Source organism: Gobius niger (assembly GCF_951799975.1).
Source record: "Gobius niger genome assembly, chromosome: 13".
Lineage (NCBI taxonomy): Eukaryota > Metazoa > Chordata > Actinopteri > Gobiiformes > Gobiidae > Gobius > Gobius niger.
In genome coordinates, this window is record NC_136864.1 from 15,532,957 (window position 1) to 15,558,508 (window position 25,552).

The following is a 25,552-nucleotide window of genomic DNA, read 5'->3' on the forward strand; positions in this document are numbered from 1 at the left end:
ATTATAAAAAAGTTCTTGGCTCTTCCGTTTTTGAGGGAACTTCTGCCTCCCAAAAGTGACGTTGCTCACGAACAACACGTGACCGCAAATAAACGATTCTGATTCAAACCTTAGTTTAAATAATATGTTAAGTCTTTGTACTGGTGACCATTAGCTTTAATAAGTGTGTGTCTCTTGACCCACACAAGAAGACAAAACGCAAAACACACTATCCACCGCTTTTATTACTTATTGGAGAAAGCCATAGTTATAAAGCCCCTGACTTTATAGTGAAGTGTGTTGTTCATTCAATTAGAGCCCTCCAATTTTAATGTTTGTCGATATTCTCTCAAATATTATTTTATTTACTTCCATGGAAAGTGTCCAAATATCTTGATGTATTATCATTATTAATTTGAGGATTATAAAAGCAACATAATTTAATTTGGATTTGAGATAGACTCAGCATCATTTCTTCATGTTCCAACAATGGTATTTCGCTTCTTACATTTTGTCTGCACACCAGTGTTGGAGCTTAGGGAAGCAATGCAAAATTCTGAGATGAGGTGTCGGGAAAAGGCTGATGAGGCTTATTCATCAGCTTTGTGGAGGATTGAAGTAAAAAAAATAGTAAAGGGCTTATGATCGCGCTGGATGAGGCTGCTAGCTCTATGTGTGAGCAGGAAAATTGGAATGCTTGTTGTTGCTCCATATGTGTGGTTTCTTCTGTCCAGAGTAATGCCACTAAACATGCAACACCTTCTACCATTCTCATCATGAGTTAGTCGATTGAACAACAACTGAGATTTGGGGTGGGTGATTTACCAAAAAAACGCTTAGGGCCATTACTGATAGTGCTTACTAAAGTGGAGCAAGTGCAGTTGAGATTTATGTCTAAAATAACCCAGTGCAAATTTAGCTCATGGGACCAATTGCCCCATAATATGCAAAACGGGGCAATTTGCTACAATAGGTGGAGAAAATGCAAATGGACTTTTGTATTTATCGTGACCACTGAAACTGTACAAAAAATGAATACATTTGAGAAGCAGGTGTAAAGTTTTACGTAGGACTATATGATGCAGTTTGTGCACCAAATACGCAGTTAAAAACGCTTTCAAATGTTTGTATCTGGCTAATTTATAAAGATAAAATAATAATTGTGTTGTTTTGATGGTGATGTACAGGGTTACGAAGAAAGTACATGTTACCTGCAAGTGTTTTGCTTTGGCCTTCCTCTGTGTTTCATTGAACTGGAGTAGTTCACAGCAGCTGTCCACCAAACAGCTTCAGAAGTCTGTCCCATGTCCTTTTACAGTCCTTATGAAAACCGCAGGGTCTGAGTATAGCATTTGATGACATGGAAGGAGACACAACTCATGTTCCTTTCATTCCTCCAATGTGCCAGCCATGTGTATTCCTGCGGTCCTGTTTCCCCTTATTTTCCTTTCGCTTCCGAGGACTATGTGATCAAATCTTCATAATCTTCAGCTCCACATTCATCAGCGGTGGTGACTGTTTCTGTTTTCCAACACATCCCTATGGCCATGGCTTGTGCAATCAGTGCACACAGCACCTGAGATGCTCCTCGAACCAAAGCGGATCTAGCAATGGAGGAATGCTTGTGTAAACATAAAGCATTTGAAGGAGACAGACAGTGGGCAATTTCAATAATGATAAAGATTCAGATAAGAAGAAGATGTAATCATTGTTAACAATGTACAGTTTCTAATGGTAAATCGGGTGCAACGCTGTCTGGTTCGCGCTGGAGGAAAATGTGCTATATTTTGACACACAAAATTGGACATGGTCTGTTGCAAATGTCACATTTCCAGTGTTGATCTATGGTGCCAAATTAAGTTTGCTCTACAAGAAAATATTGTTTACTACAGCTTTAAGTATTACTTGCAATTTAGCACCTGGCTTCGTAAATCAGACTCTTACTACCTTTACATTGTCTAATGGTTCTGAAAGATCACACTAAATTTTGGTTGGTTAAATTAGTCATTCACTCAGTGCTTGACTGAAGCTGACTCCAATAAGTGGGGAAATTGTCTGTACTAAATCACGATGCGGTTGGATGTATTTATTTTCATTTTTCATTTATTTAATATGGACAATTGAACGAACCAGATGCATTGTTAAAAGTGTTATAGCTCATGTGCTTATTTTCAACACCTGTCCTATTTACATGCAGTGACTTGCTAACGGAGTTGTTCCATGGCTTTTTTCCCTCCACATTTTATTCTGTTTTTAGTTAATCTGTGGACTGTTTGCTCACAAACATGGCGAATTTCTGTGGCAACAGTGAATTTATAGCATTGCATCCCAAACTCGATTATATCACCATATTGCTCAGCTTAATTGAGATCCTGTCTCACTGTGGAAACCAGTTTGAACCACTTTGTGAGCTAAGTTCAATGTTCAATTATGGTAAATGATGTCTCCATAGTCCGCAATATGTGTACAATGTATTTAGATTGGACTACAAAACTCTTTCAGGTTCTGAGTAACCACTTGGAAAGCTGACCTATAGAAGAGAAGAGTTTCTTTACTGTAGTGTGTGTGTTCGTCCTGATGTAACACGGCCAAGTCCTGTTTGCTTTGTTGTTGTGACAGCACAAAGATTGAGGGCAACTCCTCTAACATGACTGAACAAACAATAAGGAAAAAGTGGGGTAAACATTAGAGTTGACTGACATTTACTGTTACATGTTAAAGATGAGGACATATTTTAGTATGATCTATATCATTAAGCCTTCTGTGAAAGGTTTTAAACATTCAGCACACATCGAGGCATGTTTTATAGCCTTTTATTAGGGCTGAAATAACTAATTGATTAATCGACAACTAATCGATTACTAAAATAGTTGTCAACTATTTCAGTAATCGATTAATCGTTTTCTAGTAAACACAGACTAAAATAAAGCAAAAAAGACATGAAAATTATGTAATGTGGAACCTACTTTGTTTTTTAAATTTAGGGTCTGTAGTGTTTTGTACATTGTAAATTTCATAAATATCTGTCTTTGTCTCGTCCAATCAGAAAGCAGAATTAGCAAACGTTTACTTTAAATTTACTCCATCAACATGTCCTCAAGCGCCGCCACTTTAGCTCTATGTGATAAAAAAATAGAAAAAATACAATTTCCATGCACCTTTCACAGCCAAGCGATTAATCGATTAATCATATAAAAATAATCGGTAGATTAATCGATTACCGAAATAATCGTTAGTTGCAGCCCTAGCCTTTATATTTTTGGAAAGGAAGAAAAAGGGGTCAGCTGATTGGCATAGATGTGCCAGCGCGGTGGCCACACACACAGCACTAGAGATTGGACAGCTCATGACAGCTGACATAAAGATCCAGCACTGCCTGTTACCCGTCTGTGTATCACACATTCAGGCTGCTATCTACCAAATGCCTTTTTTTTACTTTGACATTGATGTCATTTTTAGCATTGTTTTATATGTAATATAATCTGTATATAATGTAGCAATACAAGTAGTTAAAATATAGTGTAGAGGATTCAGGGGGTGTCACAGCATGCAGCAGCATAGCAACAGAAACCAAATAAGTGTAAAGGTTGAGTAATGAAATTTGTTACACTTTATTTAGACATTGAGATATTTTTGACAAAAGTGGAGGGATCTGTTCAGAATGAGAATGATGCAAGTGCATACTGTCTATTGGTCTCCACATGTGGGGGGTGAACAAATGCAGGTGAACAGCTTGCAAGGGCCAACAGCTCCACGGGCCAATCTTGCGCATCACTTGACAGCCATACTCAACAAAGGCCTATGCACAAATGAACTTGTTAAGCAAATGAGTGAACAATCAGTGCAGAGCGAAGAGGGGTGAAATGGACGCACGGCTAACAGCAATGTGTTCTGCTAAGCACTGTCTCTTCACATCAGCAAGTACTCGCCCTCCTCCCACTGTCACACTTCGATTGGGTTTTGTCTTTGATTCACACAATTGTTTTGTCCGTTTCCTCTTCCCTATATAATCCTATTTGGAAACACACCCAAAATAGTCCCAGAAGATACTATAAGAGATTATTCTGCATGTTTTGACAGTCTAGTTAAACATGCTTCACACATGGACAATGGACAGAAAAAGGCATGAACATGGGTGATGGGCAAATTGGAAAATTCTTTGAAATTGTTGCAATGTGGCATGTTTCTTTATGCCCATTAAATACATTTTAACATCCATGTAATAGAATGCTGATGCATGCTTTCACCACTGGACATCAAATACCTTCCCTTTGCCCTCTTACCCCAAACTCACCCTCCCCTTTGCCCCTTTTCACCTCTAGCCCAACCCCCTCTGCCTTTTTCTCATAAAGATATTCTCAGAGACTTCTTAAGCCATAACTCAACAACAAGCGGGTTCTGGTAGGTTACATCAGGCAGACAGTCTATCTGTTGTTGAACAGATATAAGAACTGCTAATTTAGAGTCCAGTCTAATTGTATACAAATGACATCAACTACATCATGAAGAAATATCTTGAGGTAAGATTGCATCTAAAATTGTATGAGTGAGACCGGGTGACAAGAATTTTCTGTCTTTATACGTCTTATAAAGAAATGAGCAAAATATTTATCATAATTTTTTTAGTGCTGGTATTATAAATCTTCTTGATTTGTTATTTCAAAAATCTTTGACATTTGGTTTCTAACTGAGAAGTAAACTGTTTCAAGTCATTACTTTTGTTTATTTATTTTTTGCAATCTGAAACATCCTTAATTTTTTTAACTGTTGTTGAGAAGTTCAGGGGTCCGTTGTTAAAATGTTGGATCTCTGCACCGCATTACGCCAAGAAGCCCCACATACAGAGAGTTTCTGCTCTTGTCAGTGATGCACCCTGTGGGTGACCCTAGTCTTGGCGGCCCTCCTCTGACAGGACGCTGCTCCCCTTTCCTCCTCCTCACACCCCATGCATTGGTTTCAATTAATCAGCCGTGGAGGAGGATTTATTCAGCTACTGCCCAATGGGATCCTTTGGTATGTGGCCCCAATGGTAGCAGGTTGAGAAGCCACCGTCTACACTGTCTTTAGGCCCATTACTCTCACCTCACAGCCCACTCATAAAGGAGCTTTGAGCCGCCTGTTTTTGAGGGGATCCGGTGGGCCTTTTGTCCATGAAAGCAGACTAGATCTCTCCCCGCAGACAGACATGTTTACTAAACTGGGCATGGGTGGAGCGGGGGATTACGTGTGCCACTTTGAATAAACATACCCCGCTTATTGGCAAGCACGGGCAACATGTTTTTTTTTAATTATTATTATTAGCCCCAGAAGCAGTGTTGTTTTAAGTTAAGATGTTTCTAATGCTGCTGTCACTTTGCATTAGTTGTTTGAAATTTTTCAAGACAGACTTAAGATGCAAATTTAACAGACCCAGGGTATTTTAATAAGCCCTCAGAGTTGTATGTACACAAAGTGATTTGACCTGTGGCATTTTATGTTTGGACAGATGTCTGCAGCCAGTGCCGGCCAGACGTTTCCTGTCTTGATATAAAAACACATTCTATCCTTTCTCAATTGGAGTCAATCAGCTAAATATAACTGTTGTTATTTGTTGATTTGTTGGTCCATTTTAACAGGGTTCTGTCTAGTGTTAATTATAACTTAGCCACTGGGATATCTATTGTATTTAATCTTTGATAAACCTTGCACCTTTTCACACGTGAAGGCCTTGTCAAGGAGTTGGCACTAAATTCACTCTAAAAAATAATAAATACAGCAACTCAATCCTTGAAGCACAATCCGTGCTACTTAACCACTCTTTTGTGCATTTTTGCAGTTGTGTAGAAAAGAGTGTTCTCTGTGTGAGCAGTGAAGCAGTGAGCTGTCAGTGAAATGCCAGTGCTCTATAGGAGGTGCTGCTAAAAAAAAATCCTCACAGATAAAGAATGCCAACTTACCAGTCAGCAATTGCGCGTATAACAGAATCACATTCAACAGAAAAGATTATCAGGCCCTGCACACCTCCCCACTCCTTTGGTCACTTTAATTAAAAATTATGCTGCATTTCGGTGATACAAAATACTCTGAAAGATGCCAGTCATAAAGAAGTGATTTTGTGCTCAGCTCCCCAAGCTTGTCTGTTTACTGTTTATAAATCAGCTTGTGTGCACACTGACCAACCTGTCTGCAGATGTCAGATACAGTTGTTTTGAAGGACTCATGCCGATGCTTTTTAACTAATCGGATGTAGTGCACGGACTGTTGCCTTTTTGTCTTTCAGAGAAGCACTTCAAAAAGTTAGAGCGGCTGCTAATACCTTACAGAAATAACATGATTGTAGCATTTAATCCTGTACAAAGTCTATCAGCATTTTCAATTTGTGCTAAAAATATAGAAATGTACTTGACTGTGCATGTCTGATTTTCTTTGTCGAAGATAAGTTTCTGTTTGCATCCTCTTGACAGCCATCTGATTAGGTAATTGTAACCTGGCAGTTTAGGAAAATTGCTTCAGAACATTTAATGCTCAATTTGTATTCCATTCTACCGTTGTATGTCTGTGGATAGCCATTGTTTAAATGGAAAAAAAAAGTTCTGAAAGTTGATGCTGTCTTTTCACAACACATTTGGGACACTTTATGTATTTATGGTTTGGCTCGAAACAGACCTGGGAATGAGAGAAAGTCACTAAATGGGGGGCAGAGTGGAAGGCATGTGTGGTCTTATATAAGACCCAGATGGTCCCTGCGACACGTGAATGTGATGGAGGGAGATCTGTGTTTGTGTCTGTCTGACTGAGTGACCAGGATGCTCCCAGAAGCCAACACCACAGGCAACAACACCACAGGCAACAACACCTGGGCAGCGCTGAGGTCAGCCAGGGGAGAGCAACCCAAAGTTCAGCCCCTCCCCAGAGGCTGAACCGGCAGACAGGCTGACTAAACTACCGTGATCTTTATTTGTGTTTAGGAAGTTTTAACCAAAGGATTTCTCATGTCCCACTGTTAACACACTCTCATGCTGGCCTATTGTGCATATTCTTAATGGTAATGAAAATCGAAGCATTCTATGAACATGCAAACTCCCAACACTACGCAGCTCATGGATAGAATCCGGAAAATATTGACATGAGGCGATATGAAAACACTTTAAATACTTGTTGTTTGTTTGTTGGTTGGTTTACTTAGTAGTGGTAGTTCATTTCTACCTAAATCATCTTCTGTCATGTGAAGCCATCAGCATAAAAGAATGAAATAAAAGTTCATCTTTTAATAAATGCTGGTCAGTCAGTCTTGGACCTGTTTACAAGAGCACATGCGACCAGAGACCTGTGTTAGAAGAACACATCTGCATGTATTTTATTAGATTTATTCCATGAAGCTCTGAGATTGCATTTCACCATAAATGCGATGTGCCCTGGTGCTTCACTGAGAATGATTCTTGGACCGGGGCGTCTCTCCGCAGCATTTCGAAGGACATGCACAGCACACACACACACAGCTGTGCCTCGTCTCTGTCCAAAGTCAACTTGAGACAAGGACGTTGGGTTGGAGACATGCTGTGGCCGCGGACACTCAGCTGGAGTCCTCTGCATGTCCCCTGCTGCGAGTGCGCTTTAACTACAAGTCCTTTGTACCAATAACATCCATGTTTGCTGATTTTGCATCCCGTCCCACCTGTATCTTCCACTCCCACACAATGCAGGTCAAGGGGGCTGGAGACAATCTGTTTATTTCACCCTCATAATAGGAGTGCACTGTGAGCCTCCTAAACAAAGTCACAGGCAGTTGTTTGTTGCCTGTACTTGTTGCTGTTAAACCTTCTGTCTAATCAGCCACGCTTGGCCAGAGCCTAATGTTAATTTCCAGCACCACGGGAGCAAAATGTGCTGAGCATTTTATTTACTTTGGTGTTGTTGGCTGTACCGTCTTTTTTGCTGATGAGCATGATCCCTTGATTTCCACTGAAAGGCAGTGGTTCACAGGGCTGACAATATTCTGTGAGAACAAACCATTCCCTCGACGTCGTGACCTGAAGCTTTGCGTATAATTATGCAGCAAAGCAGTTTTTTTCATCATTTTATCAAAACATCAGCACTTGTGTAAAAGTGCAACCCTATGGGAGGTTTGATGTTAACAAAGAAAGAATGTACTGTACTTTCTTTTACCTTGTTTACAATATTGTGGCCATGACTTCTGTAAGGCAGCATCTTATGAGGATAGCAATGACAATCCAAAAATCATGGATTTGTTTGCACAGTAAAGGGGAATGATCCAAATATTGTTGTTTGTTTTTCCGCAAAGGCCTGAATACCTTCATTTGAACACACACTCTGACAGAGCTGAGGTGATAGCGAGGGTCAGGAGAGAAAGGCCATCTGATGGTAGCAGATGGAATGATGAAGGGCGGTAGAGAGGTGAGGAGGAACTGCAAATCAGGATGACGTGGCCAAATGCTGCATTGTTCTTAAGGCACCAATTTTGTGTTTCATCCGCTCTGCTCCACTGCATCTCTCTACCAAGAGAAATGAGCATGCAACAGAGAAAACATTCATTGCATGCCCAACCAATATCTTTCTTTTCATTGTTTTACAGAATGGAGCTGTTCCTGGCGAGCCGGTGAGGAAAGATGAAAACTCCAGGAGAGGCAACTGGGGCAACCAGATTGAGTTTGTGCTCACCAGTGTGGGCTACGCTGTGGGTCTGGGCAACGTCTGGAGGTTCCCATATCTCTGTTATAGAAATGGAGGAGGTGGGTTCTTTAATTCATCTGCCTGTGGCTCACGGGTGGTCAGGGGAAACATTTTTCACTGGAGTCACTAAAAGTAATTCTGTAGACAGTGTTATTAGTTGGAAAGATTTTTTTTTGCTTTCACTATATTTGTTAGTCTCAACTGCTCCAGTCTCATAGCGTGTATGCGAGGGTAAACAAAATGTCTCTCATTCAAACCGCAAAGTGTACAAAGACATGACTAGACTCCAGTTGTAGTTAAGTGGTGTAGTGTTGTAGTTCTTTTTGTTTTATTAAAGCAGTACTAAGTAACTTGTTTACCTTAATAAATCCTTTTCGTAGTCCCTCTGGGGATAACATAAGTGTTAATGGGACGATTGGGGGGTCTTTCATCTCCCCCTGGTGTCTCAGGCCAGAAAACCACAATTGCAACTTCGCTGCCTCCGGGTAGGAGTCACCAATGCACACTAATGGAATCACGAAGAAGAACGGTCAAAGCTAACTGCGGGCTAGCACCACTTTAACAGTATTTACAGCCAAGTTTGAGTGAAAAAAAATGTATCTCCATTGTGTAATTGGATGTAAAATATCCCTCTCTCCCTTTGTCTTTCCTATCAGCGTAGTATTTACTCTCACAAACAAATAATAAGTGAAAAAAACGCTGCTACGACACCTGCAGTGGCGTTTGTGGCCTTTAGGGGCATAAGTTACTAAGTACTGCTTTAATATGAGAGAGCTGCACAAATAACATAACACACAACAACAAAAATCAAAAAATGATTTTACATTAAGCCCAAGCACACTCTTACACTGTCACAAGAGCCAATGTCAATTTCATCTACTTAGTGATCAGAACTTTTATTTTCTTCTAAATCTTCTTAATAAATTGTTGGCCATGTGCACATGTGACACTTCTTCACCTTTACCTAATTACCTTTAGGTAATTCCCTAAATCATTGATAAGTTTAAACCAGCTGTTAACACCAAGGACCTGTTTGATAGTGTGTTGCACCTGATTCATCATTAGTGGTGCAGATCTATCTATAAACTAGTTAGTGCGGTGGCCGTTTATGTGTTTATGAGAGACAAAAGTCATCATCATCATCTGCTTTTTGTTCTACACGCACTATCTGTTTTGCATGTGCGCTCTTAGTCAATCATGGTTTTACTGTGCGGACATTGGGGTCAATTATTCACTTTCATACTCATTTAAAGAGGAGGTATTTTTTTCAGTCACATAGCACCAGTCTATAGCACACTACAATGGTGACGAAACCTTCTGTTGGTCTGTAAATGCAGTAAATTAGAATAACTGCCTTGTATAAAATTGCTCTCTCAAAATGGCTGTAGCAAATGTCTTGAAATAGGCCTCTGTCTCTTTAAGAACCTCTGACCCTTTCGAACACGCCCCCTCCACACGCTGTCTGTGGCATCAGTGGGGAGGGGGTTCTGCTGAGGAGCAGTGGTTGGTTACTCGGCTGGTGACGAAAACTCGGAGGCATCTCCGGGAGGTGGGGGCGTTCCTAGGAGGACTCAGGCAAACCTATGCCTAAAATGGCTGCCATCAGAGTTTTTACAGATTACTCAAAAATGCGTGAATGTGCCAAGGCAACACTTCAGGCAGGTTTTTAATGAGGGAATGACATAATAACATGAAACAAGTCGATTTTGCATAACACCCCCCCTTTAACATACTGACTGAGTTTCAGGAGTTTACTAGCACAGACAAAAGTGTTTTCTGTTCTTTCCAGGTGTGTCAACTACAGTTGGCATTTTATAATGACTGTTTTTTGCAACAGAAAGATACACAAGCCCTGACCATGTAGTAAATGATGTTCTCTTTATATGTCTTTTAATACAGGCGCCTTCATGCTGCCATATTTCATTATGCTCGTTTTCTGCGGGATCCCTCTTTTCTTCCTTGAGCTGTCCTTTGGTCAGTTTGCCAGTTTGGGATGTCTGGGAGTCTGGAAGATTAGTCCCATGTTCAAAGGTAAAAGTGATTCTGTGTCTAAATAATATCTGTATTTACTACTTAGCTTCTGTAACATTTCTCTTTCATTCATTTCTCTCTGTACAGGTGTGGGGTACGGCATGATGGTGGTGTCCACCTACATCGGCATTTATTACAATGTGGTCATCTGCATTGCATTCTACTACTTTTTTATGTCTATGACCAACCTGCTGCCATGGACATATTGCAATAATCCTTGGAATACTCCGGACTGCTCTGGAGTCGTGGGCCCCAACTCGTATGTGAACTCCAGCTTGGCTAATGCCACGAGCAGTCTGCTAACAGGAGTTTCTGAGGCTGTGAACCGCACAAAGAGGACCAGCCCCAGTGAGGAGTACTGGAAGTAAGAGCGACAAGAAGGATTAGTCGTTTGTTGATATAAGTGCATTACAAAATTGGTTATCAGGCCCTAAGGACGTTAAGCGGTTATCATCAAACCGACAGAAAGTCAAATCACTGATTACATATTTTGGTAATGTGGCTTAATTTCCTTTATACAGTATGTTTAGTTTTCTGTGTTATACAAGAAACCTCTTATCACAGTTGACACAGAGTTCAGAATTGACTTGCACCTGTTCGATAAAGTAGCTTCAAACAAGCCATGTGTTTGGGGAAAGCGCTCTTTCAATATTTGAACTAGATTTACCTGAACAACTGTTACTGATTTGTGTGGAATTACACTAACAAGGACAGAAAGTGAAATGCAATTCTCGGAAAAATACAAGTGTGAGAGGATTTCACGTCATCACTGCTAATATACAACTTCCCTGGACAGAAAACAACATGTGCATTTCTCAATCCATTTGGGTCAATTGCTCATCGCTTTACCAGTCAGACGTTTTCACTTTTGACTTTCATGACTGAATCGGATCTTAATTTGTGGAAAGGGCTGGGTCTTTTTTTGTTTTATTATGGCTCAATTTGACACAGATGTACACTGAGTGAATACAAGAAACAGCAGAGTGAAAGCTCTTTTCACAAAAACGCATTTGGCAAAGCAGCTGTCGACTGCTTTGTAATGTTTAACTTTTTTATTATATGGTATGATTCTATTGAAAATGTGTGCCTCTTAGAGAGTAGATTTCAAAAGCCAAAGACACGACACTCCAGAGCTATACAGCCCATCACTGCACTGAACCTTCTGCATTTAAACAAGGAACTGTTTATGAATCCTTTTTATACATTGTATATGCTGTTAAATCTCTCCTCTTTTTTTTTGCTACAGACATTACGTATTAAATGTTTCTGATGACATTGGGAACTTTGGTGAGGTGCGTCTTCCCATCCTCGGCTGTCTGGCTATTTCCTGGTTTGTCGTGTTTCTGTGCCTCATCAAAGGCGTCAAATCCTCTGGAAAGGTCTGGCCCATATATTTTACACACATCTATTGATTTCTCTAAAATAACCATGCCTTTTATCCACTTCAGGTTGTTTACTTCACTGCAACTTTCCCATATGTTGTCCTGACCATCCTCTTCATTCGAGGCATCACTCTGGAGGGAGCCTTCAACGGCATCAAGTACTACCTGACCCCTCAGTGGGAGAAAGTCCTGGATGCCAAGGTGCTGATGACAAATGATGAATACAAAGAAACGCTGATGACGGCACTATTCTCACATTAACATTTGAAACTGCTTTGTGCTTTAGGTTTGGGGAGACGCAGCTTCACAAATTTTCTACTCCCTCGGCTGTGCCTGGGGTGGTCTGATTACTATGGCGTCATATAACAAGTTCCATAATAACTGTTTCAGGTTGGTGTAATGGATTATTTGTAACAGAAACAGGGAAAAAAATGTATATAGCAACTTTTAAAGCAGTACTAAGTAACTTGTTTACCTTAATAAATCCTTTCCTTGGTCCCTCTGGCTGTAATACAAGTGTAAATGGGATGATTGGTGTCCCTGGCCAGAAATCACAATTGCAGCTTTCCCTGCAGGGTCAGAGGCACAATACACACTAATGGAATCATGAAGAAGAAGTTAACAGGCTAACAGGCAAAGCTAACTGCAGGCTAGCGCCACTTTAGCAGTGTTTATAGTCAAGTTTGCGTGAAAAATTATCTCCATTGTGTAATTGTTAAATTGTACTTTTCTCCCTTTGTATTTTCTGTCAGTGTAGTATTTACTCTCATGGACAATTAATTAGTAAAAAAAAAACATGCTACAACACCTGCAGTGGTACTTATGGCCTCTAGGGGCATGAGTATCACTTTTTAGATTAGTTTTGTTAGACACGAACCTAAAAAGTGATACTAGAACACAAGTAGACACAATGAACGTTACGAAGTTCTTAGTTCTGCTTTAAGTCACATCATTTTGTATTAAATTTTGTTTGAAATGTTTTATTATTATTATTATTTCCTTTAATTCATCAGGAAAAACATTCTGAACAAATTCTTATTAACTACGCTGGCCTCAGTTGCATGAATATTGCTCAGTCAATTACATCAAAATGATTATGTTTCCAGAAAATTTCATTACAAGACATGTATTAGATGAAGTACATATAATAGTGATGCTTTCTCATGACACAGATGAAATAGCTGTTATATCAGTGGTATAGCCAAACCCAGATGAGAATAGTGCCGTGAACTACCCAATACATGATGCAGATGAGACTACAAATAGAATTAGGAATACCAATAATCCAGTTTTGCAGAGTTGATAATTATGACAGGGACTTGACTCCTGGAGGTTTGAGAGGAAAGCTGAGATAAGGCAGAACAGGCGGATATGCAGATACTATTTTGGACGGTTAAGGAGCTGATTGCAGGCGTTTGAACACCAAGGGAGCAAACGAGAAGTGCAGGAAAGGTTAGTGGGTGGTTGCAGGAGAGTGGGGCAGATAAGATGCCATTTTCTCTCCTGAGCTCCTCCTCACCGACTCTGAGTGAGGCCAGTGCAGCAACTGAGGAGGTGAGGGGAAAAAGGCTCAAGATATCATTTGTGCCGTTTTGCCTGAAGCTCAGGGTCATGCTATCTGCGCACACAGCTGTACGGCAACCTAATCAGCTTGTGTTTTGCTGCACCGTCCCCGTGGAGTCTATCTTCCCTCTCTGCAAAAAGTGGTGTATACACGGGCATTCTGCACTCAAGGCTGCGTCTGGTCCGAGAACAGAATGACAGGCATCAAAATCATTCAAGAAATCCTTTGTGATAACTGCAGCAAATACCAAATACCCACAGTGTCAACTCTGAGTCACAGAGAGGAAAGTTTTCACAGGACACAATTCAGAATGGTCACATCCACATTCAGCACAGGGCGAATATTTTGTGTACATCTCCTCTATATCCAATGAGGCAAATTTACAACAAACCATTTTCTGTTTTGTGCAGAGACAGCATCATCATCAGTATCACCAACTGTGCAACCAGTGTGTATGCCGGTTTCGTGATCTTCTCCATCTTGGGCTTCATGGCTCACCATCTAAATGTCCCTGTGTCGGAAGTTGCCGACCATGGCCCAGGGCTGGCCTTTGTGGCTTACCCAGAAGCCCTCACGCTGCTGCCTATCTCTCCGCTGTGGTCGTTGCTCTTCTTTTTCATGCTCATCCTTCTGGGACTGGGGACACAGGTAAAATCAACAAAAAACATGATAATAAGGTTAAACAGTGCTGTAAATCATGCACAAGGAATTAAACATCTGTGTATCTGTACTATGTGTTAATTATTCCATTTGCGTGGTTGTAGTTCTGCCTCCTGGAGACTCTGGTGACGGCCGTTGTGGATGAGATTGGGACTGACTGGATCATCAGGAACAAAACTGTTGTCACTCTGACTGTGGCTGTTTTTGGATTTGTCTTAGGTGTTCCTCTGACAACACAGGTGCAAGCACAGAATTATGTTTAGACTTGCGTTTGTCATGTGAAAATGTATTTATATATAAATATTTTTTACAAACTCATTTTCAGGCGGGAATCTACTGGCTGCTGCTGATGGACAACTACGCTGCTAGCTTCTCCTTGGTGATAATCTCTTGCATAATGTGCATTTGCGTCATGTACATTTATGGTAATCCTATTATCACAACATGTATATTATTAAATAAGTGTTAAGGCTTTATTGAAACACAGAGTGCTGTTTTTACAGGCCACACAAACTATTTCAAAGATGTTGAGATGATGCTGGGCTTTCCTCCTCCTCTATTCTTCAGAGTTTGCTGGAGATTCATCTCTCCTGTCATTATTAGTGTAAGTAAACACACTGCTATGTTGATGCATTTGTTATTGTTTAAGCGAACTTCAGTCAGTGCTGGCAAAAGTAGTCTTGTGTGTGTGGGTGTGTGTGGGTGTGTGGAAAAGGGCTTTAAACTGTGTCATTTCCCCGATGCACTAGCCCAATAAGCTGCTGGACTGACCAAGATATCTATTGTCAAGGATTACTGCTCATATTTCAGTCACTTGTTTTCTCTTGCTTTTGTCTACACAGATTAAGAGCCCTGTGTGCACTGTGATAGCAATACAGCCACAGCAACACTCACTCACGCTCACTTAAAGTTATTAAACACAAAATAACGCTGCTGCCTATAATGTGGCAGTGGAAGCCTGAACACAGTGTCTGACTATGCTATAAATAAACCTTTCTGTCTTCTCTTTTGTAGTTCATCCTGATCTTCACAGTGATCCAGTACAAACCTATCACCTACAATGACTACGTGTATCCGGGCTGGTCCTTGGCCATTGGTTTTTCCATGGCTCTGTCCTCAGTGATTTGTATACCCATCTATGCCCTCTATAAGATCTCCAGATCACCAGGAGCCACCTTCAAGGAGGTATTCATTTATAGTCATTTAGCCAGCACAGTTTTACAGATTATATAGATCCTTTACAATTTCCATTTCCAATCCAATTTTATTTGTGTAGCACATTTTACCAACACAGTCTCTAAAGTGCACTAATTCCAAAAAGAACAACATATAGGTTGCATAGAATCACAAATATAAATAATAGGACAGTAAAGGTTTGTAAATGTGTTGTGATGTTTTTTCGTTGGTTCACTGGAGGCAAAAGCAGGCACTGATAAAGTGTTTGCTAAAGTTATGAGTTGTATTTTTAAATTGTGACAAATATGTGACTTCTTTATCGCTTAACGCATGACAACCTTATGGCGTACAGAGATAAGAAAAAAGGGGTCATGTTCATAACCTGATTGCGGGATTGAAATGAAAGCAATCATCTCGTCTAGGGTCTTTACATCTTTAGTTGTTATTTATTTGATAGGGATGAAAAATGTAATGCTACAAATACTATAATGAAAGACAGCAGGTTAACAAGTTATACTTACAACAGTGCAATGGTAAAATGAGACTGGTTTCTTGTCCAAACTTCATGGCTTTTTAAAGAGGTGATTCGTTGGTTTGAGTGTTACTGGTCTCTTGTCTAACATTCGACTAGTTTTTCTGTCAGCGCATTGTAAGTCACGTGGGATAAAAATAATTTCATAAAATCAATCACACCCGCTTTAACCAAGCGCATTTTCTCCAGTTTGGCTTTACTCAAATCTTAAAGCTTCTCGACAGGAAAGCAACAGTGTAATGCCTAATTTGAAAGCTAAGACCTACTAAAATGATCGTAACTTTTTTGTCACGTTGTCGCCATGTTTTTGTCACATTTTTTAAACGTTTTGTTGTGTTTTGTTTTTGTTTGTTTTTTGCATATTTTTGTTGCTTTTTATTGGGGTTTTTCATGACTTTTTTGTTGCATTGTCGTCGTGGTTTTGTAAAGATTCTTTATGCTTTTTTATTTTAGGCTTTTTCCAAGAAGCTTTTAGATTTAGTTAAAGCCAAACTAGAGAAGATGTGCTCAGTTCAGGTGGGGGTAAAGAGGTTAAGGAGACCACCAAAGCATTTATCAGTGATTGTTTTAATAATTTCTTAAACGGACAAGTTTATGGCAGGAAACAGCAGAAATACATCTGTATGATGTGTGATTTCCAGAATTAATTCTCATTTCAGTGAAAGTATGAATTACAAGAGAACAAAATCACAGAAAATATTAGAAACGTAACTTTAAAGCCACTTCTTCTGGCTGTACTGCTTTTTGCCTCCAGCTGCCAATGTCACATTGTTATAAAAAAGTTTGACAACGCTATTTTACCACACAAAACAAAGCATAGGCTCATCAGCATATTAAATGTGTGTTAGTATTGTCCTAATTTCTCTATATAACGTGTTCTCTCAAACCCCCACGTTGTCTAAACCTGTACATGCTTTAATCGTGTCTTTGTGCTTTTGTAACTAGCGATTAAGGCATGCATGTCGTCCACATCCGAAGTGGGGCCCGGCCCTCCAGGAGCACCGGACAGGCCGGTATGCACCTATGGCCTCTGAAGACGCAGTGGAGGCACGACCTCTAAAAGAGAAGGAGGAGCTGAAAGCAGAGCCCAAGGAGGAGAAGAAGGAGGAGATCAGTCTCACCATTCAGGGAAGCAACGGCTCCACAAACACGCACAATAACCCCAACCCCAGCGCATAGACAGCCCCGTCCCATCAGCTCTACGCCGCCGCCTCGCCCTCCATCAGCCCCATCCAACCCACTTTCCCACAGGCCTTTGTGGGGGAGATCCCATTTGCTGGAGACCTTTACATATTGTAAAGGCTTTTTATATCAATCCTAACCTATCTGTGTGTGATGTCTGTAGAGTAAAGTTTTAAAAAAGGAAGAAAAAATTGGATCGACTTCCAAATAGAGTTGTGTGTTTGTGAGTGAGTATGCGTGTGATGTTAATTTGTTCCACATAATTTAATAATGCAGTTATGTTTTACTTTTTTGTAAAGCTTGTTCATGTACATGCCATCTTCTTGCAGTTAGTCAGTATCGGGTAGATTGTGTGGCTGCATGTATTTCCTTTGTGCAGCGACAAAGAGACAACATCCTTGTTTGGCCTGTGTCAGCGGTGAGCAGCCTGGTGCACATGGTGGTGCAGAAAGTATCTACCTGAGCCTGCCCTAGCTATCTCTGTACACTTTGATAAGCTAGGAAGATGAAGAGATGAGACACAGCTACATTTATTCACTCTCAATCAACTGTACATTTCTACAGCACAAGATGACCTCAAATGTAGTTTCCAACTAATGACTATATAAGTATCTTGTTTATGCTGCTGCTTCTTCAGTAAGGTTATTAAGAGCACATAAATAACTAACCTGAAATGGAGATTGAGTTGAGTAATGCTCAGTAACCTCCACGTTAACTAAAGCTGCTTTGATTGAAATGGACATCACATGAATCAACTATACTGCTTATAAATTAAATAGTATTCTTTGGTAAATCAAATATTAGACAAGTTTACAGGACATCGCTGCGCCATTTTCTCAGGGTCCACATGTTTTTCACCTGTGGAAACCTTGTCCTGTTAAAAGTCGTATGATGTTTTAGGGACCTAATGCATTTAACTGACAATTAAGCTACTTGACATTATATAGTGCTTTTCCAGACACTTGCTTGTATCCAAAGCTGCCCTGGGCAGTGTGGCTGCCTTTATGTGGGATCTCCAGCCACGGTCACATTTACACAGGCAAAGCAGGTGAAGTGCCATGAAAACAGTAGTATATATATCGCAGGTAGTGTCTGACACAACACAACAGCTTGTGGATTATTGGACAAACTAATGAGCTACTGCATTCCTCAACTTTTTATTAAACCTTTATTAAACTTCCACATTTCTTAAGTCTTCCAATACTTCACTCAACTGCTTCGTTGTTGTGTAAAGAGCAGTAAACAGCCTTTGTGAGTTTTGATGTTGTTTATGGTGTAGGTCATAGTCGTAGGGCCACATGTTTGCTTTCCTCTTGCATGATTTGAACATACTGGGTCAAATGCCAAAATACAGACCAGTTATGTTCAAATAATATCAACATGGACTGCCTTTTTGCTATTCAGTCTTCCTTTTCCTAAGCAACATGGGTGACATTGAGTAACACCGTCTGAATGAGGCAACCAAAACCTTTGCTGATGTAGAGCACATCATAGTCATAATCCTGGCTGTAATGCAACACACAAATGAGCAAAGCAGAACTGTGGCCGTTTGTGGCAGGTTCCCATATCCATCGTGTTACTTGTACCATACTCAAGAAGTGAGTCTTTACAGTAAGCGACTGATCCAGTCTCATACAGTCATTTGAACCTTTAAAGTAAAGCCGATGTGTTTTACAGGAACTTGAACTGCGGATAGCAACATCACAGGAAGTGTTAACAGAATGACTTGTAACATAGGTTTATTATCAGTTTAATAGCATTTCCGTATAGTATTTCCCTTTAATCTCTTGCTTAGTAAATTATCATAAAGACAGGTTTATTTTATATAAAAGACAAAAAAGTAAAAAAAAAAAAAAAAAAAAAAAAAGAAATCTCCATCACAAAGAGATTCCTCTTGATTGACATCAGTTGTTGTTTTCTTAGAGGCTGTGTGTGGGCTTTAGTGGAGCCTGCTCGTGTGTGCAGCACAGCTCAGCACATGATGGCGCGGCGCTCACTCAGGAGGCCAATCACTTTCTGTCTCTTTCTGATCGAAAGGAGTTGTTTGCTGTGGTGCTTGGATGGATGTTTGCGCAGGTGGGGAGTGATTGCTACTGGATTCTGCTTTCCACACTTTGCAGAACTTCCCATCATCAAAGATGGTTTGGTACTTGACTCGCAATTAGTTGTTAACTGTCAGTAGAAAGATTCACTTATGATCCATATTTACATGTGTTGTGTAAATATGAAAGTAATTATAGTGTCCATGTTGAAAACAGCGCAGATTCTTCACCAGACCACAAGAGGGAGACCTGCTAACTCAGGGCAGTCAAGTAAAAAATCTGTTTGCAAGACTTAAATTTTGAGAAAATAATAAATAAGCAACACAATAATAAATATAAGCACAACAGTTCAAGAAGCAACAATAATCTTGGAAAGCAGAAACATTCCAAAATGTGCCAAATCTAAAGCAAGGTGTTTTGTTAATAGTTCTATGTCCAGGCCCCACTAGAATGGATTCTGGTTAGAATAAAAACAAGTGCTCTGTTCATTTCCACCACATCTTGATGCACCCATTAGCATTTAGCGCATTACAAGTAGTCAAAGTGACAGGAAACTGTTGCTCCTTGGAGCTTAGCTTCTGTGCTGTGCTTGCTTTGTCGAAATATTTCAGCCCTTGCTGTCTTGGCTGCCCCTTTGTACAGTAATGTAAAATAACTATATTCAGACTGTGTTGCAGTGTACTTTTCTTTTCTTTTTGAAGTCGAGGAGGACTGACCCAAAGGAGGCACCTAAGTAATGTTTTATTTGGGTTTTATTTTAAATTTGTGCTTTCATGTAGTGTAACCATGATGTGTGTACTGTGTACTCGCTGTGTAGTAGATGAGCAGTTTAGCCTGCATGTAGCGCGGGCATAGTTAGTATTGATGTCAATGTATCTAAAATAACGCTAGGAACTAGACAAGTCTTACTAAAATACAGTGTATGTTTGGGGGGAAAAAATATTTTGTACTAAAGGAGAAAAAGTACATATTTTATCTTTGGATTTTAATTGTTCATCCATGTTTTATGACACTACATACGTTTTTGGTTTGGTTTGTTTTTTCAAAGTTGTATTGATGGTATGAAGATGAAGCCACCTGATGTAGGCTATATTTTGAAGAAAAAAAACATTGCCAAACATGCTTTGATGGAAACTTGAACTCAAAAGAGTGGGTACTTTTACTGTGAACTCTCAAAAGGCAGACGCATGTTTTCTATGGATTTGTGTGTGACTTTGGCATGATCAAAGCTGAAGGAAACATGTAAAACACCAAATGACTGCTACCAGGTTTACTCAAGAACATCTCTCGTCATAATGCATTCACCTTCATTTTGTCTAAATTACTTCTATAGAAGAGGTGCATGCACTCACAAATATCTCCAGGTTAAGACGATGTGTGACACTGGATAACTTCCTGTTTTACAAAATAATAGCAGTTTGCTTGATGTTGGATTATGTAGTCTGCACTGATGTTTCAAAGCACAACCGGTAACACTGTACAAAAGTGAACTTACTTGACGTGATTCTCCATAAACTGCCTCACATTACCTCTTCAATTGTTAGTATTATTCATGTAGCACCATTCTCCTCTTCAGCACTTTAGTCATGTTAGTTCTGCAGGCAACGCGGTAACAGATTTGTACAAATAAATCATGCTATATTGAATATCTTTGTCAGTTGTCTTGCTGAACTAAGCACTCAACAAACGCTGTGATGTTCCTATACCACTGTAACATGTTTAAATGGAGAAAAAGCACAAATGAAAGAGAATGCAATTATTCTATCATATCTATATCTAACATGTCTGTGCTTCAACCTTTATGGCCAGAATCCATTGAAATGTCTTAGTCCTGTCCTGTATATCGTAAGCTGTTGAATTACAAAATTATAAATAAAATGTATTTTAAAGATCACTCTCAATGTGGGTTGTCTTCTTTTCACTGTCCGGATTATTGGAAACGGAAATTGTAATTGTTAACTATGGCTCAAACTCATTCCTAACTTCCCCAATGCTTTCACATATTGTTCCTTATTACAAATCATGAAAGAGAAAGCCATTCAATTAAAATGTAAGTTGTGCTCCAAAGTCATTCCTAACATATTTGTTGCACCCCAATTCATCACAGGGACGAGTTTGTAGGCAACTTGCAGTCACTTTCACAAAAAGGCTGGGAAACTAGCCAGTTCATGAAATTAATACAAATGCTTTTTAATTAGATTAGATGTTTTCCCACAAATACTGAAAGAGGAAACTTCTTTTTGTCACTCCACTAGAAAAAAAACGGGTATAGTGCCTTTAATATCTTTAATATATGTTTTTTTCCCAACTCACCTGCACTGTCTCGCCTTAAAAATATTTTTTTTGGACATTACCAAAAACTGGCTCATTTGACCCGAATTCAATTACTGCATTTTGTGTGAATTTATTCTGGAAAGCCAAGAATACTGACTTATCAGCGCCCATCTGGACTTCCGTATCAAGCCACAAGGGGGCAGTGTGGTTCTATAACATGGTTTCACTCAGACAGTCAACTGCAAATCTACGTCTATAAGGACACTTCTATAAAATATAGCTTTTTCAAATCACCAGAGTAAAAGGCACTGTGCTTTTGCGATGTCGCTATCAGAAGAAAACGTACTATTTGAGCATAAACAAGCTTTATTATCAATAATATTTTGACTAATGATGACTAATGCGCCTGCTTAAACGCGGGGTTAAACAAAGCCATTGTCACACGTGCCAAAGGTAAGACTAACAAACTCAACATTTGCAACATAAGGCTATACTTTTCCAATATGCTGCAAAATGTTTTGTGTGAGCATCACCTGAGGAGAAAAAAATAACTGTCTAAATTGGTACCTGATGATTGTAGATATTGTTCACAGTTAAGAGCTGTGGCCCAGGCCCATGTTTCTCCCTGCTTTGGTCCTTACCATGGTTTATCTTACAATATTGTGCCATATTGCTTAATGCTTTGTGAAATATTGCAAAAGTATTGTGTTATATTTCATAAATATTTATAGTGTATTTTCTTTATGTGACAAAAAAATATACAAATAAGACTAATGCTTCTTTAAAATACTGTTACTCAAGAAGAAGTGCAGAGTAGTGGCCCAAAGAATCACTGAAGTCAAACTGTACCAGTATGTGAATACACTGAATACAAAATTGTCTGTTTTGCCTGATCTGTTTTAGTGTTGGTGTCAATAGGACAGAGTTAAAATAATGTGAATATGTTTGATATATCCAAAAAATTCACCATAAACATTTGCATAGTTTATTTATACACGGTGCCAGTCTCCTTTATGGAAACATTGGTATAGCTGTCTTTTATAATCTTGTATGTATTGTTTATGTGAGTCTTGTCTGTATATATGTCTTTTTATACTATGGACCTAGAGTCTGAATAAAGAATGATGATAATGATGATGTATACCACACGTTTCATACACAAGGCAGCTCAATGTGCCTACCGGTCTTAACTATATAAACAAAATATTTCAACATCAAGCAATTCCCAAAAGCTACGACTACCTGCCCCTATTCTTGCTATTTTATTTCCTGTTGGCTCACATGAGAAGAAAATATATCCTGCATTATCTGGTGCCATTGAAAAGCTTTATAAGTCATGGCAAAACCCTTGGTCAGGGAGTACTAAATGCCAGCCTCAAGAGGCACTGTGAAAGACTGTAGTAACACAAGGTGAATGGAAATCATGGTGTGAATTATGTACAACACAAAATCAGGCATTCTGAAGAACAGCAAATATCAAGGAGAGTTAAATCCTATAGATATAACCATGAAGATCAATAAACAATGTATGAAAAGCTACAAGGCGTGACATACGACAACTTGTTCAATAGAGTAAAGGCCAGAGGGCGACATCTTTGGGCTTTTTGACCAGAGAGGTAAGCATCAACTCGTCTAAGCTAAGGTCAGAACATTATCTCAGTATGCAAAAAAGGTTATTGACGGAAGTGAGCGGGGGAAGTCTGTAGGACGTTTTGCTCCTCGTATCATTACGCCTCACAATATAGTACCCCTTTTTATCTGCTTATAAAATCGACATGCTACATTTCTGTGTAAATATACGTCGCATGAAAACACTTCACATAACTTTATTTAAATAGGGAACACGTGGAAGAGCTTGGTAGCTTCTATCGTGAGCTTTTTTGGAGCTATATGACATGTGGGAGAGGCTGCGTATGTGCTCCGTTTGCGTGACAGAGCGCACGGACAAAGACCAGACGGGGATATATTAACTCGACTAAAGTGAGGTAAGAACATATCTCAGTATGTAAAAACGGTGGCCTATTCCTTTAAACACGATTCACCTCCCATCCAAAGGGTCATATCATGTTTGGGTACAGACAAAAGTATTGCTCAAATACTTGCACTGTAACCAGGTCATGTTTAAAAGTATACAGTACAGATTAAAACTGAATGGCCCCCAGCCCTACTTTTTTTCTTTTTTTTAATTAGTGAGAAAAAAAAAATCCCTCACAACTAAATTGACTTAGTAAGACCTTTAGGTTGGAGGTTTTACTATATGTTTACAGTGACCTCAGCAGCAACACTTCAGACAGAGGTTGCAAAGACAGGAGGAAATGACCCGGTTCAGATTGACAGCGCCGGGTATTGCCATCACTTGAGAGATTACACCAGCCGTCTCCTCTACAGCGCCTTGACGGAGGCTGCGAAAAACACTACCATTTTTATTGTGTTCAGTGTTTCAACCATTCCGTGCAATGGCGAGAATTAAACAATGTCCAAAAAAGTTTCATTTTTATTTTCTATTTAGTTTCATTGTACTGCTTGTATGGTGAACATTCCCATTTAGTTGCATAATAGTGCTTTTATTGTGAAAATCCTCATTTAGTTCTATTATAGTGCTTTTATTGTGAAAATCCCCATTCAGTTGTATTACACTGCATTATTCAAAAATCCCTATTAAGTTGCATAATAGTTTTGTAATTGCGAAAATCCTTGTTTTGTTGCAGGAACTGTAAAAACTGCTGACATTGCAGAAACTGTTTAAATCACTGACAATCTTCAGGATTTTCTGTATCAGAAATCCTATTAAAATGAATGTGGAGCCTTCCCCATACGAATGAATGGCAGAATTCCCAATCCCGTATGTCCAAAATCCATGTTGAGAATAGGTCCAAAAATGTATCTTTGAGTTCAGAACTACTGACTGCTAAAAACATGCACAAGGGGCTTTGGTTTTCAGATCTCCTCTGAATCTCAGTGGAACATTTTTCAGGCAAAACAAAAGTATCTCCTCCAGAAAGTATAGGTGTGGTTTAATCCGAGGAGTCTTTTTAATTTCAAGGGCTAAATTCTCCACAATACATTTAAAAATGCAACAAAACAAAAAAGTTGATTCGCTTCAAGACCGTGGTGAAAAATATCAATGTCCTATTTAAGCTCCATGAACAGTGCTCTGTCAGTCTTGCTAACACTGACAGATTCAGATCAGCGGCTCGGACTTGTCGCTCGGGGATCCGCGCCGTTCATCACCGTAATGGAGGGGTATTGATCGTGGTGCAGGGGCATGATAGCCCCCTGCAATAGTAATGGAGCGGAGAGGCAGATCTCAGATGAAACGCACCAGGAGACTGAGACGGAGGGAGAAGAGAGAAGGAACTGACACTTGTTGAAGCTCATCCGAACACTTGGAGCGTTGGACACTTGAGAGGAAGAAAAGGGGAAAAAATGGTGAAGGTTTTAAATGTTGTGATGCTATAAAGATGCGATAAAGAGAAGAGTGATAAACATGCAAACATGCTCCCAATGGACGTCCATGGTCAAGTGTTTTTGCTGTGTGGCTATTAAACCTAATGTTAGGCAAACTATAAGCAAAGAAGCATTATCGCCATGGAAACAAGGAAATGATGACACTACTAGCAAGTTAAGTAACATGTTTTAGAGTTATTTTTCACCAATAAAGACACCCTTAATGAAATCAGTGCCCATATTTTATTCAATTCAATGTGTGAACAGACCTGTTTTTTGTACCCTGACATTTTTCGACTTCCTAAACCCTTCCTCAGTAGATTCAGACAGGTTTTGGCGATGTCTTTCCACTGATGGAGGTAGAATGACAGCGCCATCTGCTGTGCGACATCTTTCGGACAGTGTGGGAAGAAACAAAGCAGCCTCCTTTATGCAGCAGCAGTGTTTACTGTCCTCTGTCCTAAAAGTTTGAGCTCCATCCCAGTCCATGACGTGTGAAAAAGCCTGTTTAAATCAGCCGACAAGACCTGTCACAGCAACGTCAAGTGGCTCTTCTGAGGAAGGCTGCAGGAAGTGAGCATTCGAAATCCGTCAAAGTATGAAAACAAAACCA

General features: G+C 39.7%; 1 protein-coding gene across 2 annotated transcripts in view; it reads left to right on the forward strand.

The window, feature by feature from the left end:
- slc6a9 (solute carrier family 6 member 9) overlaps nt 1-21,091 on the forward strand; it is a 41,551-nt gene extending 20,460 nt beyond the window's left edge. For both annotated transcript variants that reach the window (XM_079568855.1, XM_079568854.1), the window contains 12 exons: nt 8,552-8,708; nt 10,549-10,680; nt 10,768-11,044; nt 11,927-12,059; nt 12,129-12,263; nt 12,349-12,452; nt 14,037-14,274; nt 14,391-14,525; nt 14,612-14,711; nt 14,790-14,890; nt 15,301-15,471; nt 16,940-21,091. In XM_079568855.1, coding sequence (XP_079424981.1) covers nt 8,552-8,708; nt 10,549-10,680; nt 10,768-11,044; nt 11,927-12,059; nt 12,129-12,263; nt 12,349-12,452; nt 14,037-14,274; nt 14,391-14,525; nt 14,612-14,711; nt 14,790-14,890; nt 15,301-15,471; nt 16,940-17,173 — 1,917 coding nt within the window. In that variant the 3' untranslated portion in view covers nt 17,174-21,091. The remainder of the gene's footprint in view (nt 1-8,551; nt 8,709-10,548; nt 10,681-10,767; nt 11,045-11,926; nt 12,060-12,128; nt 12,264-12,348; nt 12,453-14,036; nt 14,275-14,390; nt 14,526-14,611; nt 14,712-14,789; nt 14,891-15,300; nt 15,472-16,939) is intronic.
- Nucleotides 21,092-25,552: the final 4,461 nt, after the last annotated feature.